The sequence below is a fragment of the Amblyraja radiata genome, chromosome 15, assembly GCF_010909765.2.
Source record: "Amblyraja radiata isolate CabotCenter1 chromosome 15, sAmbRad1.1.pri, whole genome shotgun sequence".
Classification (NCBI taxonomy): domain Eukaryota; kingdom Metazoa; phylum Chordata; class Chondrichthyes; order Rajiformes; family Rajidae; genus Amblyraja; species Amblyraja radiata.
The window spans coordinates 30,985,667-31,003,923 of NC_045970.1; the positions used below are offsets into that span (position 1 = coordinate 30,985,667).

The 18,257-nt window shown below is 41.0% G+C and overlaps 2 protein-coding genes across 4 annotated transcripts in view; one reads left to right on the forward strand and one right to left on the reverse strand.

Moving 5' to 3' along the window:
• rab11fip2 (RAB11 family interacting protein 2) overlaps nucleotides 1–2,035 on the reverse strand; it is a 78,452-nt gene extending 76,417 nt beyond the window's left edge. Inside the window, exon 1 of one of the 2 annotated variants that reach the window (XM_033033961.1) lies at nucleotides 1,485–2,034. In XM_033033961.1, the coding sequence (XP_032889852.1) occupies nucleotides 1,485–1,837 (353 nt within the window). In that variant the 5' untranslated portion in view covers nucleotides 1,838–2,034. Of the gene's footprint in view, nucleotides 1–1,484 lie in introns of both variants that reach the window. The other variant, XM_033033963.1, reaches the window with a different exon arrangement.
• A 10,373-nt stretch (nucleotides 2,036–12,408) lies between these two features.
• LOC116981161 (sporulation-specific protein 15-like) overlaps nucleotides 12,409–18,257 on the forward strand; it is a 247,845-nt gene continuing 241,996 nt past the window's right edge. For both annotated transcript variants that reach the window (XM_033033964.1, XM_033033965.1), the window contains exons 1-3: nucleotides 12,409–12,526; nucleotides 14,317–14,478; nucleotides 17,798–17,903. In XM_033033964.1, coding sequence (XP_032889855.1) covers nucleotides 12,454–12,526; nucleotides 14,317–14,478; nucleotides 17,798–17,903 — 341 coding nt within the window. In that variant the 5' untranslated portion in view covers nucleotides 12,409–12,453. The remainder of the gene's footprint in view (nucleotides 12,527–14,316; nucleotides 14,479–17,797; nucleotides 17,904–18,257) is intronic.

Consider the following 18,257-nt stretch of genomic DNA (forward strand, 5'->3'; position numbering starts at 1 on the left):
AAACTCAGCAGGTGAGGCAGCATCTATGGAGCGAAGGAAATAGGCAACGTTTCGGGTCGAAACTTCTTCAGCCTGAAGAAAGGTCTCGACCCGAAATGTTGCCTATTTCCTTCGCTCCATAGATGCTGCCTCACCCATTGAGTTTCTCCAGCATTTTTGTCTACCTGCAATTTTCATAAATATTCTTTTTACAGTTAATCTGATTTCTCAGTCTTTACTTATGGTTAATATTCTTTATATATAAACACGTGTTGCTTTGCTATTAGTAGTAGTGACACTAATTTATTGAGATTTTGTTAAACTCTAGGATCAGCCAACACTGAAATGTGTCCCATATTCTTTTAATATTTGGAGAAAGGGTTTCCAGAAATATATGAGCTAAGGAAAATGGGATGGAGGAGGGAATGGAATGAAGATGGTGCTGAAACAATCCCAAGGGATTGGATATAAAATAGGTTGGCTCCTTTTCATGCAGATCTCCGTTACCCTTCCCTCAAACATTCTCATCCAGTCCATCAGCCTTCTTCCTAACTACAATCACTTTTATATTCTTGGATACATTTTGTCAGATCATTAAAGCATAGGCTTATGAAACTTCTGTAAGGAACAACCACTTCAGAAAGGTTCAGCTTCAAATCTCAGAAATGGCATAGAAGGGATCTGAATGTTTTTGTTTTTAAGCAAAAAAATTTGTGGCACAAATGAACATAACTGTGGGAATTAGGTTCCATCCTTTTTTCGGCTGACAATGAAACAGATTCTATTCTAATTATATTTTTTAATCTGGTTCATTCTGAATCAAAGGCAACACCAATATAAAAGTAATGTTAAATTCACTCTTCGTTTACCATCTTTTCGTAAACGACAATGAAAAATAAACGTTCAAATTCTCAGTCCAATAGGAATGAGAATCTCTGTTCGAGTATATATGTTATAAAATACTCGAGTGCTGTGCCAGACCGTGATTTCAGGACTAGTTTGTTTTTCTTTTCATTCCTGCCCAATAGTATGTCAGTTTCTTCCATCCCAACATCTTGTCAAACTGATTTAGGCCAAACCAGTCACTATCTTTCCACAAATACCATGGAATAGAAGTAATTAATTAGTGGGGATAACATGAAAGTCACATTTATCACTGTCAAATATACTCACATTTTGCATAATTAGTTCAACATAAAAAAATATTAACCTAAATAATACAATGAAACTTTGTATATTCTAGTGAAGCAATTGACAAATGAAATCCAAGTTTTAGATTACCACCTTATTAACCTAATCCAATCTTTTATTAAGAGTGGAATGTTTTAATTATATGCATTATATACGCTATTCAAAATACACACCATAAACCATGTATAGGTAGTAAATAACGTTTGATTAGTTTAAATTTATGGCTGGTGTACAGTTCGTCTTAAATAGATAACTATTTACAAAAGACATGCGCCCTGCCACCACACCCCATACAAAAAAAGGAGAACACTTACTCTTTTTGCCTCCTCGATTTATTTTCAAAAAGTTCGTTGAGGCAAATGGCCACTTGTCCGAGGAATTTATCCAGCCCGACCAGTGAACGGTGCATGACAAACAGGTGTAGGGTGTATTTCTCCGGCGTTCCTTGCAGCAATAGACCAGGGAACTCAAAGGACACTTCCTCCTTCCATACCGGGGACAAGGTTTTCTCCGCCACCGAGGTCGAATATTTCTCTTTACCCAGCTGGATAATAGTGAAGCTATCATTGGTGCCGTTTTTACCTTTGGAGTTCAAATCCCGGGCTTGTAGGACAGTAACTTGGACGTGGGTGGGAAACCACGTCTGCGACTGCTCCGCCAGCATCATCTCTTTCGCTTCGCTCAACGCAACCTCTCTTTTCTTACGGGGGGGGGGAAGAAGAATGCATACGCCGGGCAAATGCTCAGCCTCTACCACGTCCTGACCGAACCGGCATCATAATCTCTAACTGCTACCGGACACAGCAGGCCGAAAGCCCAGGGCCCTTCCCAATCTCCCACCTTCTCCGCGTCCTGCCGGGCGGAAGGGCCAAAGGTCAGAGTTGAAACGTCCCGTTTCCAATGGCAACGCGCTTGGTTTTAGCAACGCGCTCGGCGTTGGCAACGCGCTGGACCCGCTCCGTGTGTCGCTGCCTCAGTCCAAGGCCCGCGTTTCCATCACCGTTCGCCGAGGAGGTGAGCAAGATATTCTTCCACCACCGAGTGATTATCGGCAGAAAATGTGTGCAGAAAATACTGAGTGTTAGGAAGATTTATACCTCAGTAGTCAGAAAACATCGGGGCTGCCACAGAGTTTTACTTTTAAATCATTTAGGTGAAAAGAAAATGTGTGTAGGAAGGAACTGCAGATGCTGATGGTTCACGCCGAAGATAGACTCAAAATAACTCAGCGGGACAGGCAGCATCTCTGGAGAGAAGGAGTGGGTGACGTTTCGGGTACAGAGTCAGACCCTTCTTCAGACTCAGATAGATGAAAATAAATCTCTTCATGCATCGCAGCTGAATCAGATAGGCCAGCTGCTCTTTCCTGTCAAACGTATTCATATATAAGGGGAATCCAAATTAACATGATGTTATTCTCTCCGTGCTTTTCCAATTCTTATTTATCACAAATTTCTGATCCCGCGGATGAAAATCGGCCATTAACTACCCTCTTTACATGTTTTGTTTAATTGCCGTATTTCATTCAGGTTTCCTGTTGCTATAATTTCCTGATTGTTCTTTCCTTCGAAGATTTACCTTAAAGACCTTAAGAGATTTACAGAATTTCTTAATTCAATTTGTACTGCTTTCTGCCTGCTTAAAGCTATTAGTATTTATTTTCAGTGTAATATTGAATTCTTTTCTGGTGCTGCATTGACTTACACTTTAGTACCCATGTCCTTTTCACTGTAAACATTTCATATTTTAAGATAGTGCTGAAGTAACTCAACAGACCAGGCATCAATTTGGGAGACCATGGATAGGGCTGGAGGCCAACTTCTTCAAAGTAGGCATACTTTGAAGAGATTTTGCAGTGGCGCAATATCTCTATACTTATAAAACTCTGATCTTGGATGTGTATTTATTTGTGTGATGTACATATGAGTTTCACATCTCCTTGAAAACACGACGCGCTAACGGTGAAATTTTTACATATTCCGATAGATGTTTATGGCATGATGTCAAAAGTCGCCTTATCTGAAAATTTCATACATTATTTCTCGAGGTGCTTATGAAAATGTTCACAAATATCAAATAACTTAGAAAATAAACAAGATGGTCTCGCTGATTACATCACAATGGATCTGACTGCCTGCCTTTGCTTGCGCTGCGAGTGATGTCACCCCTGTTATGTCTTCTGTACTTCTTGGCTTCTTAACTTTCACTTCTTTAAATTTGTCACTTAACGTTTTTAAACTGCTGCTCAGGTCGTGCGTGCTGCGCGCTCCGCTGGGCTCCTTGAAGTTATCGCCACATAGGCGCGGGTGAATGTGCGGGCCAGCGCAATAGGAAGGTGGCCCGGGCGGCCATTACTCCCTCTGGGAGAGGCCGTTTATGGAGACCTGCGATTCCACGATTGCAGAATCTAGGATCCTGGCCAAATGAACGTAATGGAACCTCCAGAAATTAAACATCATTATTTCATTGGAAACTCTGGGACATATTTGTGACTCAGAATGGAGTTTTGGGCCGCCTACTTCCACTTCTGCTTGTAATCTACTCTGTCTGAAGTCAATTACTGCTGAAACCATCAACCACATTTTTTATTCCTTTTTGTCTTGATTGTCTTGATCCTCCCCCAAGCATTCTTGGATAAATTGCCTCAATCTTGATTACAGTCTTGATTATTTGAGTACAAATGTGGTCAACCAAAATCTGCATCTTTTATTAAATTCTTTCACCCATCTTGCTGGCCCATATTGACAATCAGTTAAGCAAAATCACGATTTCAAAATCCTCCCCCTTGTGTTCCTATATTATTGTTGCAGTCTCCTCCTCTGCCACAACCCTTCAAGATACCTCATCTTACATGGTACCTTCTCAGTTGTATTAAAATTGGGGGTCTAATGGGTCTTCCACAGCCCCACAACACTTTGGATGCATTTGCATTATGTTATTGTGCGTTGTGCATTGAGTAAGCAAGGAGTTATTTTGTTCACATAAACTTGTGGAGTGTAATGTGCAATATGACATGATCGTTGAAGATAATGTAATCTGCCTCACACAGCGCGTAATGATATTTCTCAGAAATTTACCAAAGGACCCAAGGAACCTCATTGGCAAAACATTAGTTTGAAGTGCAATATTTTGCTTTGGCAAACATAAACCTTTGGCAAGCTAGTGCCGCAAAAAATGTGCACCTCGATGTTTTTAACCTGACTTTACTTTAGATGATGCTTAGAACCCTGGTGCACCCTGGGGCGCATTTAACTAACAACCATGTGGCATGTGGGCCTCTCACTGCTAACCACCTTTGCTCATTTTCATGAATAAAAGTGTGCTGAGGAGAACTCAATGGGTCAGGCAGCATCTGTAGAGGAGATGGACAGGCAACATTTTGGGTCAAGACTCTTCTACACCCATGTGGCAATTAACCTCCTCACCTGAAGATAGACACAAAAAGCTGGAGTAACTCAGTGGGTCGAGACCCTTCTTCAGACTGAAAAGACTCGACCTGAAATGTCACCCATTCCTTCTCTCCAGAGATGCTGCCTGTCCGGCTGAGTTACTCCAACTTTTTGTGTACATCTTCGGTTTAAACCAGCATCTGTAGTTCCTTCTCACACAACCCCCCCATCTGTATCACCTGCCAGGCTTTGCCCCCCCCCCCCCCCACCTCTCTTTTGGGGGGGGTTTTCCCTCCCACTCCTTAAATCTGAAGATGGGTCTCCAACCCAAAACGTCGTCTATCCATTCCACAGATGCTGCCTGACCCACTAGGTACCACCAGCACTAAGTTTTTTGCTCAATATTCCAACATCTGCAGTTTCTTGTGATGCCAGGAGTCAGTACTAAGGCTGGGTTTAGGAGTAGGATGAGTAGTTTTGGGGTGACTGGTAAGCATTGGATCAGTGGAAGCTTCTGTTATATTTCAGGTGATGGAGGAGGTGGGAGAAAGGGATGAGATTGAGCATTGGACCATGGAGAGAGAAGTAGGAGCAGGATGATGCTGTGAATGGCACAGTGGTGCTTTACACAGAGGAGCCATCGCACAGCTCCAGCCACCTGATTGTGACACCCAAACTGTCTGTGCAGAGTTTTTACATTCTCCCCATGTGCGGGTTTCCCCAGGATGTTCTGATTTCCTCGCATATTCCCATGTTGCGCTGGTTGTCAGATCAATGGTAACTGTTGGTGAAATCAGGGAAGTGTTAATTAGAATATGTTAGAGTAAAAGTTACAGGGAAATAAATTGGAGAATGGGATTGATTGGATTATTCTGTCCAGCACTTGATGGGCCGAACGGTTTCTTCCTATGTCACAAGAAACTTGGGGGAAGAAGAATTGCGGTTTATGTTGGGGTCAGAATGGTGGAAAAGCAGCTGACTTCTGCTCCATCCAGAATGTTGTTGCTGAATGAGTGGTTGCTGTAGTGATGGGAGGGGGCTCCTGCAAGCTCAGAGAGACCTTGCCATTGAGGATCAGCTTCTACAGAAGGCATAATGTGGGATCTTAGAGACCCTTCAGGATATTGCAGTCAAGTACTGGCAGAATGTTGTCAGGGAGATCTGCAAGACTGAGTACAATCTCTGAATGCCTTTTTAGGAAAGATTGTAATGTGGGCAAATGCCCATATCCACTTTGCCTGCTTCTGTGTGGTGAATGAAAAGGATATGAGATTAATGGAATTTGGGGGGCCTTCTAAATAAAGCACAGAGCCACGAGCAGTGAAATGTAGCTGATATCAGAAACAGCAACCTGGAATAGTCTCAAGCTAGGAAACTGTGAATGACTGTGGCTCTGACCTCCACGGACAAAGCAGTCAAGGCATACATGTGAGCTTGTAGAAATCTCAATGAGAAGAAATGCAGTTTTTCTGTTGCCACTGTTTCAGGGGGAAATGGGTTAGTGAAGCATAGTTGTTCTGTGAGTAAATAAGAACTGTCATTTATCAGAGCACTGAATTCTCCATGAGTAACTGTCCTACTGGTATCATTTAGGGGAGTCCTATGCCAGGAACAAAATGTTGTGAAATAGATGGCTGAAAATATTTACAAAATTATTATATTCCAGGTTGACTTAATTGTTGATAGCATGGCACCATTTGTTTTTGGATCTCCCATCCATGTATTTAGATGAGGTATCTGTTCAAATGGTAAGAAAAGATGCCTTGGCACAATTTGAGGGTGCTTTGCAGTATTCATCCCATAATGCAAAAATATATTGGTCCAATGTATCTACAAAACTATTTGCTACATAGAGTCACCAGAATGAAGCTGGCTGTAATCCTATTGACAAAGCTCTGCACAACACAGGGCATTGTTAATGTAAACCCACGAAAATGCATTCACAGCCAGTAAAGTCACACACAGGCTGAAACATTTTTGACATTCACGCTTATATACTTTCAAGAAACATTTGTAATTCAGTATGCTTTTTTTAAGTTTATTAAAAGATTTAAGAGCATGTAAAGAAACAAAAGTAAAGAATAGAGCAAATAAAATCAAAACATGAATCTTTGATTTATCTTTATTTAAATCAAAAGATGTAAATTTGTTATAACTTGCCTATCTCCCTCACAGCTGTTTCTCTCTGACAAATGCAGTTGCTGAATCTGCACCAGGTCAGTAAATATTTCCAAAATTGCAGAGGTTCATGCTCCATTGATATGTTAGCAGAATGTGAGTAGATTAGCAATGGTGATCAATTGTGCAGAACATCGGGACTTGTTTGTTTCACAGAGCAATCCTGAATCTTTGTGCAAAGTGGTAAATGTTGGCAGTTCCAAGCAGGAATTTGTAAAACAATATGGCAATGATTCTTATAACTTTCCCTTCCCATAGACAGCAAGTCAGGTGGAACAAGTACAGCACAAGAATAGGCCCTTCAGCCCACAATGTCTGTGCTGAGCATGATGCCAAGACCATCAGTAGGAGGAGCCATCTTGGGGAACGGCTGCTAGCCAGCAGCTGTCCGTTTTAATTCGCTTTTTTTAAAAGTTTTTAGTGAGTCCTGTTTAGTGATGTTTGGAGATATGGGCTTTTTAATGTGGGGGGTAGGGGTCAATTTTACTTCTAGGTCCCTACCTGGTCGGTGAGGCAGCTTTTTCTTCGGGCTGCCCGTCGACCCGTCCTCGTGGCCTACCAGCGGGCTTGGAGCGCCGTTTCCTGGCGGGGACCGCCCAGCACCTCAGCCTCGGTGGCGGCACAGCGCGGGAGCGCTATCGTGGAGCGGAGGGGGCGATGCCTTGCCTGGGTCGCCGCGCTGGATCGACGCGCTGGAGCTCCGGTGAGCTGTGACCGCCGTGTTCGACACCTCCGGGCTGCGGGTCTGCGGAGCGGAGCGGGCGGCGCCGATTTCAACATCGGGAGCCTGGGAGCTCCAAACCGGCGCGGCCTTGTCGGCTTCGGAAGCCGCGGTCTCCAGCTAGAAAGCGGCCGTTCCAGGTGGCCCAGCCGCTGAGAGGACTCTCCCGACGTCGGGGCAACACCACCCGGTGAGAACGGCCAGGAACATCGGGCCTCCGTAGAGGCAATTGCGGTGTCCTCAATAGGCCTGACTTTGGGGTGAACTTGGGGTTGGGGACTGGACATTGTGCCTTCCCCCACAGTGGTATCCATTGTTGGGGGGATGATTTTTTGTCTGTATGGTAATCCTGTTAGTCTTTTGTCCAAGATGGCTGCCGTGAAGGGAGAGTGGACGCTGGCGCGCTTTAGCTGCCGCTGCTCTCTCTTCACATTGTGTTTTTGATTTTTTTTGTTTTTGGACTGAATTCTGTTTTTAATTTGTGTTTCTGTTATGTCTTTATTATTTATTTTATTCTGATTATATGTTTATATTCCTGTTAATCTATGTAAGATGTCCTTGAGATGTCTGAAAGGCGCCCAATAAATAAAATGTATTATTATTATTATTATCTCTTATCTGTCCACACGTCATTCATATCCTACCATTTTCCTGCATACCCATGTGCCTATCTAAAAGTCTTTTAAATACCACTATTGTATCTTCCCAACCACCACTCCTGTCAGCGCATTCCAGGCGCTCACCATCCTCTGGAAAAGATTTACACGCGCACATCTCCTTTAAACTTTTCCCCTCTCACCTTAAAGCTATGCTCTCGATATTTAACCTAAAGTTTACCCTATCTGTGTCTGAAAATTTTCTTTACTTCCATCAGGTCTCCCCGCAATGTCCAGCATTCCAGAGGAAACAATCCAAGTCTATCCATCTCTCATTGTACCTTATACCTTCCCAACCCAGGCATCATTCTGGCAAACCTTCTCTGCATTATTTCACAATCACAATCTAATGAAGTTGTATGTAACATTAGGAATGGCCTGCCACAGTACATAATTAAACCAGACCCAAACACATCTCTGCCTTAGCTAATTGGAACCTACCAGAGACATAATATTTTTTTAGAAGTTACACAAAAATGCTGGAGAAACTCAGCGGGTGCAGCAGCATCTATGGAGCGAGGGAAATAGGCAACGTTTCGGGCCGAAACCCTTCTTCAGACTCCTTTTTTGTGTACCATAGATGCTGCTGCACCCGCTGAGTTTCTCCAGCATTTTTGTGTACCTTCGATTTTCCAGCATCTGCAGTTCCTTCTTAAACAACATAATATTTTTTTAGAACCAGCTTGATTCAAATGTGGTGCACATTGTTGAATTCTTTTCCATGGCTACTTACATTCGCCTGCCTACTTCACCCCACATGACTGGTGTATTTGCTGAAAAGTTCCATCCAACCCTAACCTGAGGACATTTAATTCTTTTAATACCTGACCCACGCTGAATCCGACACATATATTCAAGTCCCATTCGGTTCAGATCTGGTAGTCAAGCTCTCAACAGCAGTAGTTTCTTTGTTAATACTGCCACACAAATCTGAGCCATTGTGTGTGAATGAAAGTAATAATAAAATCATTTTAAGACCATTTTATCTTTACTGCAGGTGCCATCAGCTTCATACTGAGCATTAACTGCAGACAGGGACAATATCGACTGCAATGGCAGCTCAGCAGCAACATACTTTGAAATGACCAGGGATCCTAAAAAGCATAATATAATTGCAACTATTTCAGCAATAACTCAGATAAAGTTGAATGCATCAATTTTTCCTTTTTTAAAGGCTTTGTCTGAAAACCATAGTGAGTCGCTCAACTATAACAGGCAAGTATCAATAATAAGTATTTCTGAAAATCATAATAATTGGGAGTCGAGCATTCAGTGTTTGAATGATAAGGACAGCCTGCATTGCACACAATAGCTTTAAACAGAACATAGACATAAAAGGTAAAAACAAGTAAAGTGGAATGGTGCTTTAAATAACATCAGGTAGATTCAAACAAAATTTGTGCTACTGTAAAGCTGGAGAATAATAGTCAGATCTTTGCTGAAGTGGCTGAATTGGGAGATAAAGAGTCGCATAAAGAAATAGGCAAATGTGCTTTCAACAATGCAAGTACCAGGAAGTGGAAAAAAAGGCTGGAACATAAACAGCACATAAGGATTACTGAAAGAGAAATAAGGAAAGAAAATAAGAAATTAGAAAGGAAAATTGCAGTGATTTATAAAGGGGAATAAGAAGTTTTCAGTTATATTCACAGAAGGCTGAGGATTAGAGAACACTTCGGGACTCTAAGGGATAAGACTGGCAGATTAGTTGTAGAGGATCAGGGCATGGATGCATTTTTAAATGGGTTCTTCACTTCACTTTTCGCAAGAGAGGTTTCCTGATCCCATAAATAAGATGACTGGGAGAGCAGGGAGTGTTTAGTGAAGATAGATATTTGTAGAGGAAGTGTTATTAAGGAACTGGAGGCCTGACTGCGTACATTTGGGAATTCTTGAACAACAGAAAGCGGGAGCTTTGGCAGATATCTTTTTTTTAGCTCCTTGAAAGCAAGGACAGTACCTAGGGAAGATAGGTGATGTGCTTTTGACTTTTGAGATTTTGTTCAGAAATGTTCTTTTTAATGAAAGCTGGTATGGATTTAGGAGGGACAACTAAGCTGAGGGTGGTGGAGAGGCAGTAGATGTAACAGTATAATCTAGGTGACCAAAAAGTATTTGAAAAAGTATATCAGAAAAAACTAGATGCTATGATCACAGTTTGAGGATTTAAGAGAGAAATTAAGCAAGCAATATTAGAGGATCACTATAAATGATTATTGAATGTGGTTGAAAACTATTTAACCTGGAGAGTTTTGATTTAAATGACTTCCTTTTAGTGGGAACATTGATGAAAATAATTCATGCACAATCTCTAGTTTCGTTCAAAGGAATAAAAGTCAGAAACAATGATCGGCTTCATGTAGTAGTCGCATTAGAAGTTGTGCTCAAAATGGTGTAGAAATATTTAGAAGCATTGCACTGATTTAAACGAAAATTTGCAGTGTCAAATTTACTTCAGTAATTAGCAGAGGCTCCCATCATAGCTTTGGACGTATATTTGCAGCTGGACTTAAGAGGATGTAGAAACTCTGTACGGTAACTAGAATATTAAAATGTATGGCATAGAAAGGGGAAATAAGTTGTTTTAGTCTTCATGGGTATTTTAAATATTTTTCAGCTTTTGATACAACATGAAGCAGGTACAATGGAAAAGGAACTGCAAACAAAAATAAAGTAAAATAAATCCCAGTAAAGCATTTGTGCAAAAGTGGCAGAATGATGTACTTTGATTTTGTAAGCGAAATTCAGGATGCAGTTATGAGAAGCACTTTGCTTCGGACTACCTTTGTTGCTCTATGGTTTGCTGCTTCAGAAAAATCCAGTAGTTTGTCAAACTGATGAAGGCTTTCTATGGGAAAGATGAGGAAATGTTCTCCTTTGCAAACAATAGATTGAAAACAAACTGACATTTAGTATTCATGACAGATATCAGCTTGGAAGGATGCAGCGACATGAACATTTAAAAAAGGTTATCCATAAGGATAACCGTACCTCTGGAAAAAGCTGTGGAAAGATCAATTTTAAAAAATTGTGATTACATTCAAACCTTCTTTGTGATGACAAATGTTATTGCTAGCATGCAGAGAAGAGTAGTGACCTAGTAAATATTGGTCCAGCTATAAATAGATATACAATGATCATATCTAAGATGTGGTCGTGCCTACCTTTTTGTCTCCACAAAATGTGCCCTCTCAACTGTAAATGTGGAACTATCATTTAACATTCAAACTAATTCGAACGTGCTGTCTATGGTTTCATTCAACAGAATAGCTCAATGTTGCAAGGTTATTGTAAAAAATAATAGATTTATGAATAGATGGTTTTAGTTTTAATGACACATGACAGACATGATACATTTTTATAGTTGTACATTTTTCTTTGAATATTTGGTATAAAAAGATAGAAAATTCCTCTTTTTTGTAGCATCTTTCACAACTGTGAAATAATAATAATAATAATAAATTTTATTTAATGGGCGCCTTTCAGACATCTCAAGGACACCTTACATAGTAATCGGAATAACATATAATCGGAATATAACAAGTAATAAAGACATCACAGAGACACAAATTAAAAACAGAATTCAATCCAAAAACAGAAAATCAAAAACACAGTGTGAAGAGAGAGGGACGCTGGCAGCCAAAGCGCGCCAGCGTCCACTCTCTCTTCACGGCAGCCATCTTGGACACAGACCTACAGGACTACAATTATACAAAAAAATCATCCCCCCACAGTGGATAGCACAGTGGAGGAAGGCACAATGTTCATTAGAACTCTCAAGCTGGCTTCTTTTATATTCACCTAGGGGAACAGGATGGTTCAAAATAATCAATTCTAAAATAAAGTTGTATAACTCCTATGAACTTTATTATTTCTACATGACGTGACTTTTAGACATAATTTGTGCAAACTTGAAATTGTCTGTTATTTGTAATCTTAGCATTTTAGACTTTGATATTTAGACTAAATTTCGAAATTTGCAGATAATACTAAAATGTGGGCTGGTGACAGAAATAACCGATATTGAAGACCACAACAAATTAGCAAAGAACATTTAATAACATTGCAGAATGGGCATTGGCTATTTAGGATCAAAGATCATTTTTTCAGGTGGTTTCACAATGGGTAGTAATATGTTTTATTATTAAATGATAGTTGAGGTAAAAAGTATACAATTGACTCTAGTTCTGCACTTGTCTGTTGCTAACATTAACATGGAAACAATTTCTTGTGCCTTAAAATCCTCGTGAAGTTGCACTATAACTTGTCTTTTTTTATGTGTGTTTCAAGTTTATAGTTATAACACCCTCACAATCAAGTGCCTGCTCCTTTACTCACTATGGCATTAAGGACAAAACCTCAAAATCATAAATCATCAGATTCTAGTGATACACTTGGGGCAGTCTCACCAGGTAAGGAAAATCATAAAATGATCATAGGCAATCTTCAAAATATAGATTTTAGTGATAATCAGTTAAACTGATGGCATACTGTACATAATACTATTATGTTTGTTAGAAGGAAAAGTGTCCCATTCCATCAACCATTCAAACATGAGAATAGAAAGGAATGTTGTTCGTTGATTTCGAGAAATTGAATTATTTTAAAGAAGTTTAATGAGCCTGTCCCACTTAGGCGATTTTTCAGGCGACTGCTGGTGACTGTCAAGTTGCCGGCAGTCGCCTGAAAAACCGGCAACTGGAATGGCAACTGTCAGAGTGGAATACACACACATACACATCGCTTCCTTCACCAGCCCGTTATGCATGCGGGCAACAGGGCAAGCGGGGGGAGCACTGTCTGAGTGAAATTCACACGGTGCAAAGCCAATGTGATACAGACACACACCGCGCTGAACAGGAAGGTTGCGCTGTAATTAAGAAGCTAAAAAGCACAGTGTATGGTAAGTCCTTTAAAAGGGAAGGGGGGAGGAGTGGAGACAACTTTTAAGAAGCCAGAGATACACGGCTGTGAAGCTCGGCAGACATTAACATTACCGGTCGGTTATCCTTGGTTCTGAAAACTACTGCTTATGTTTTTTTCCCCCAATGAGCCAATGAAACCAGCACCAGCTACAACCTACGAGAACCTAAGAGAACCTTCAACCTCCTGGCAACCCACTAGGACCTCCTGGCGACCCACCTACGGCACGAGAATTCTTACTACTCTCCATGGCGACTTCATTCTAGTCACCGCTAATTTTTCAACATTGAAAAATTCGCGGCGACCATAATGACTAGTTCCCAGAATGCGAGAACCCCTCACAACCATGAAGGCGACTCCCCGGCAACCTCCCGCGAACATGTGGCGACCATGTTGCGACTGCATAGTCTCCTGGAGTTGCTTAATAAGTCGCCTGTGGGACAGGCCCATTAAGCTTTTCTTTTTAGTGATTGAAAATCAATTTATGTTGTGGAGTGAAACACAAGACTTTTATATTGCTTTGCATCAATAGGAAATTTGACAATTTTTTTGCAGATATGACTCGCCCCCGTGCCCCTAAATTGATTTCCATTTTTGTGTCAGGAACACAAAATGATGCCATTTTCCCATGATTGTCCCACCAGTGGCCATTGTTGTTCGCTCCAAATAAGGTTTTCCAATTCAATACTGGATTGAGAGCCTGTTAGATAAATCTTCCACTTAGTCTTCATGCTTTGGCTGCCCTCCCTCTCGGGTCTCCACCTGAACCAGCTGAGAACTCTCACTTTTTAACCATAAAATTACTTCAAGACTAGAATTTACACGGGAATGTGACAAGAGAAAAGTAAACTCATGGCATCCCATGTTTTTAATGACCACCCAGAACGTGTCATAGGATTAAGAAAAGGAAGTCAGAAATTGGTAACACTTCACAAAGTGCATTTAAATTACCTTGCCCTATAAATCATTAATTAGTATTTTTTATGGTTACAAACATTATTAGCCCACACTTCTACATGGAATGTAGTGTCAGGATATATATTTGCATAATTTGTAGCTCCAGTTTGCACACAGTTATTGTTATTTATGCTGTGAAATGAGCCATGGCTGATTGATGTAGCTTATAAATTAGTTATCATAATATTACCATCTAGTGGACATCATCTTGGCATAAAGCATCATTCTATCAAACCCTTAGGGACAGTGTCTTTCTGTGAATCAGTTAACAACAAAAATCAAACCTGGGTTATTCATTACTTTCTTTAAATTATTTGTGTAGCGAATCAGTATCTTGTCCGTCTGATTGAAGACAAAAAGGAACTGTCCTTCAAAAAGCCAACAGAGGATAGAATGAAAATGGTTTTTCAAGTATTAGAAGATATCTTGCCAGAATCGGGGATCTACACCAGTGTATTGAAACTCATCAGGGATGAATTGTATGGTAAGAAGAAACAGAATTTAAAATTCCACATCTAATGCTATGTATATATTGATTTATTTTTCTCTTTATTAATTTGAACATAGCACAGCTATAGGATGAAATAGGTGTGAGTAAGATAAATCTAAATAAACCTAAGTAGAGATCTAGAGCTTCAGCATTCAATTTGGTTGGACCGTACTTGAAGTACTGTATACTGATCTAGTTGCCAGATTACAGGAGCATGTTGTAACAATAGAAAGAATAAAGAAGAGGTTCACCCGGATATTGCTTAGAAAAAGAAGGCTGTTGTTGCAAAGAGAGATTTGAACAATGTATTGGAGAAGGTCCAGGTTTACGAGAGTGATTACAGGGAAGATTGGGTTAACGTATGATGAGTGTTTAACAGCTCTGCACCTATACTCACTGGAGTTTAGAGGGACGAGGGGAATCTCATTTAAACCTAACAAATAAAGAAAGGCCTGGATAGAGTGGATGTGGAGAGGATGTTTCCACTAGTGGAAGAGTGTAGGACCAGAGGGCACAGCCTCAGAATAAAAGGACGTGGCTTTAGAAAGGAGGTGAGGATGAATTTCTTTAGTCAGAGGGTGGTGAATCTGTGTAATTCATTGCCCTAGATGGCTGTAGAGGCCGTCTTTGGGTATTTTTAAAGCAGAGATTGATAGGTTCTTGATTAGTAAGGGTGTCAAAGGTTACAGGGATAAACCAGGAGAAAGGGGTTGAGAGGGAACGGTAAGATCATCCATAATTGAATGGTGTAGTAGACTTGATGGGCCAAATGGCCTAATTCTGCTCCTGTGACTTATGAACATGATAGGCTAGATTTATCTCACTGGAATGTAGGAGGCTGGGGGATGACCAGATCCAGTTAAGGATTATAAAATTATGAGTGGCATAGATAGGATAGACAGTCAGATTGTTTTTTTCGAGGATGTTGAATCTGATACTAGAGGACCAAAGTTTAAGGGGAGAAGGGAGAAATTTAAAAGAGATACGAGGAGTAATCAAGGAGTGGGGGCTATTTGGAACAAGGCCGAGGAGGTAGATACTAGCGTTTAAGTGAGTGCTTGCATCGGAAAGGAGTAGAGGTATTCAGTTATAATGCAGGCAAATTGGATTAGCGTAGATAGCTTAGAGGAGGGTGATGGCAGCCCTGCCGGCAGTCTGTTTGGTTTTTCTTTCTTTTTTGTTATTTTTAGTTTGTTAAAGCTGGTTTTAATGTGCTTCGGTTTGTTTTATGTGGGGGGAGGGGATCAGGGGAAACTTTTTTTCAAGTTCTTACCTTCCCGGAGATGTGATCAAGTTTCGGACCACATTCTCCGGGATCTGCGGCCTACCATCGCTGGAGCTAGAGGCCTCCTCGGACTGTCGTGAGCCCCACTGCGGGGTGTGGACTTAACATTGGAGCGGATCCCTTGCCTGAGATCGCTTCCACCGCGACCATCATGGACTTACCATCAAGGGCTCGCAGTCTCGGGAGAGGCCAAGTCGGGAGCTCCAACGCCGCGGAAGGTTCAACCAGCCCCGACGCGAGGTTCGATCGCTCGGCGCGGGGGAGCTGACATTCCCGATGCAGGAGCTGAACGCCTCGATGGGAGTCAAGATCGGCCCGTCAATGGGGGCTCGAGACGCACGATCGAGGAAGAACAAAAGGAAGGACTTGAACTCTATTTTGCCTTCCATCACAGTGAAGAATGTGTAGGAGTCACAGTGGTGGATGTCCATGTTAAAATGTGTTTTTGAGTGATCTGTTACTTTTAAAATGGCTGCCGAAAGTGAGAGTGAACGCTGGCGCGATTAGTTGCCGCTGCTCTCTCTATATGCTGTTTTTGTTTTATTTTATTTATAAATTTGTAATTTGCTTGTTTTAATCTGTAAGGTGACCTCGAGTGCTCTGAAAGGCGCCCATAAATAAAATGCATTATTATTATTATCATAGTCGCCATGGACAAGGTAGACGTATTACTGTGCTGCATGGTCCAATGATTCTACGTGTTAATTAGACATAATTTTCTTGGCAGAGAATATATGAACTCCAGACAACCATTTCCACAGAAGGTTTGTAGTGAACTGGCAGAGAACTAACATCTTTCAAGAAAGCTTAGGATCCAGTGGAGATTGCACTGAGATTCTTGTGTGTGGCACTGCAGATCCTGGGAGAGGAAGTCCAGAGGAAAATGAATTTCCTTTATTCCTAGTGACAAAGTGCTCTCCCATCACAGCTGCTGCTGTTCTGTTTGTTCTTATTTCCTCCTCGTATTCCTCTCGCAACCCCTTAGTATGATGCCATAATCTTGTTGCTGTGACTTCAACAATATTTCCATTGAGCTAAGGCCAGCACTTGTTCTTTGAAGACCTCAGTGGATTTTCACAATAAACATTGATAGTTTTGATGATGTTCCAGAAAAGCTCCCAAAATATTTCAAAAGCCCCCTATAAACTTCCAGTGCCAACTGAAAAATAATGAATAGTAAAGTGAAGGGTAGTCAAAAATGCTGGAAAAACTCAGCTAGTAAGGCAGCATCTATGGAGCGAAGGAAATAGGCAACGTTTCAGGTCGAGACCCTTCTTCAGACTGGTGTGGGGGGGTGCGGGAAGAAGAAAGGAAGAGGTGGAGACAGTGGGCTGTGGGAGAGCTGGGAAGGGGAGGGGAAAGAAGGAGAAAGCAGGGACTACCTAAAATTGGAGAAGTCCATGTTCATTCCGCATGTTCATTCCCAAACGAAATATGAGGTGCTGGTTCTCCAATTTACGGTGGGCCTCACTCTGGCCATGGAGGAGGCCCAGGACAGAAAGGTCGGATTCGGAATGGGAGGGGTAGTTGAAGTGCTGAGCCACCGGGAGATCAGGTTGGTTGTTAATGAAACTTTATACCCCCTGTCGTTGTTTATTTCTTGACAGTTGGTCTTGTTTGGAAAGACAAAAAATGCAGGAGTAACTCAGGTCTTTGGTAGTATAAGTAATATATATTCAATTGTTTGACACCAAAATGATGTGCGGCTTCTTTAATGTGTGACCGGGCTACTTATATGGTATTCAGACCCCTACTGATTTTGCATGTGGTTCTTCCTTGTCCATTCTACTTCTTTAAAATGGAATTTAGCAGAGAACGCGTTATATTTGTATTTCAACTTAAAGAGGCCACCTTAACCATCATACTGGAACCTTTTGATATCAGTATATTGTATATTAGTTCTCAGTGAAATCATATTCTATTTCAGCCGAGTATCCTATTGATGTTTTATCTAAAAATGGATAGGGTTCCCTTGGTAAATAAGTTTGCAGATTTTCAAACAATATATCATACAGTGGTGTCTTACAGATGGAGTTTACAGTTCCCAACTTACTGTGAATTCCGGATCAGAAACTGGAATAACTGCCACAAGAGCGCCTTACTTCAGCTTACTTCAATCCTTGCAGGGAAAACGGTTAGTGAAAATAGAGTAACTATCATTTGACATAGATATATTACTGGTAGCAATATCAAGAGAATTATTATAGAAACAAAAATGTTAAATCTTTACACGAAAATGTCATAGTCCATTTCTGGGAGGACTCTCGCTTATATATCTAAAGGATTTGTTGCAGGTCAGGAGATAGAAGTACAGAAATCTGGCCAAATACCTGTGGCTGATACTGTGAGTACTTAATTCACAGAAATGCAATCTTTTAAATTGGACACTAAACTCTGATCCATTTGTTCCCCTATAACCTATACTTCTGATGAGCAGGAAAGCTATCCCTTATGTTCTGTCAAATATTTATTCTCAATACCACTAAAA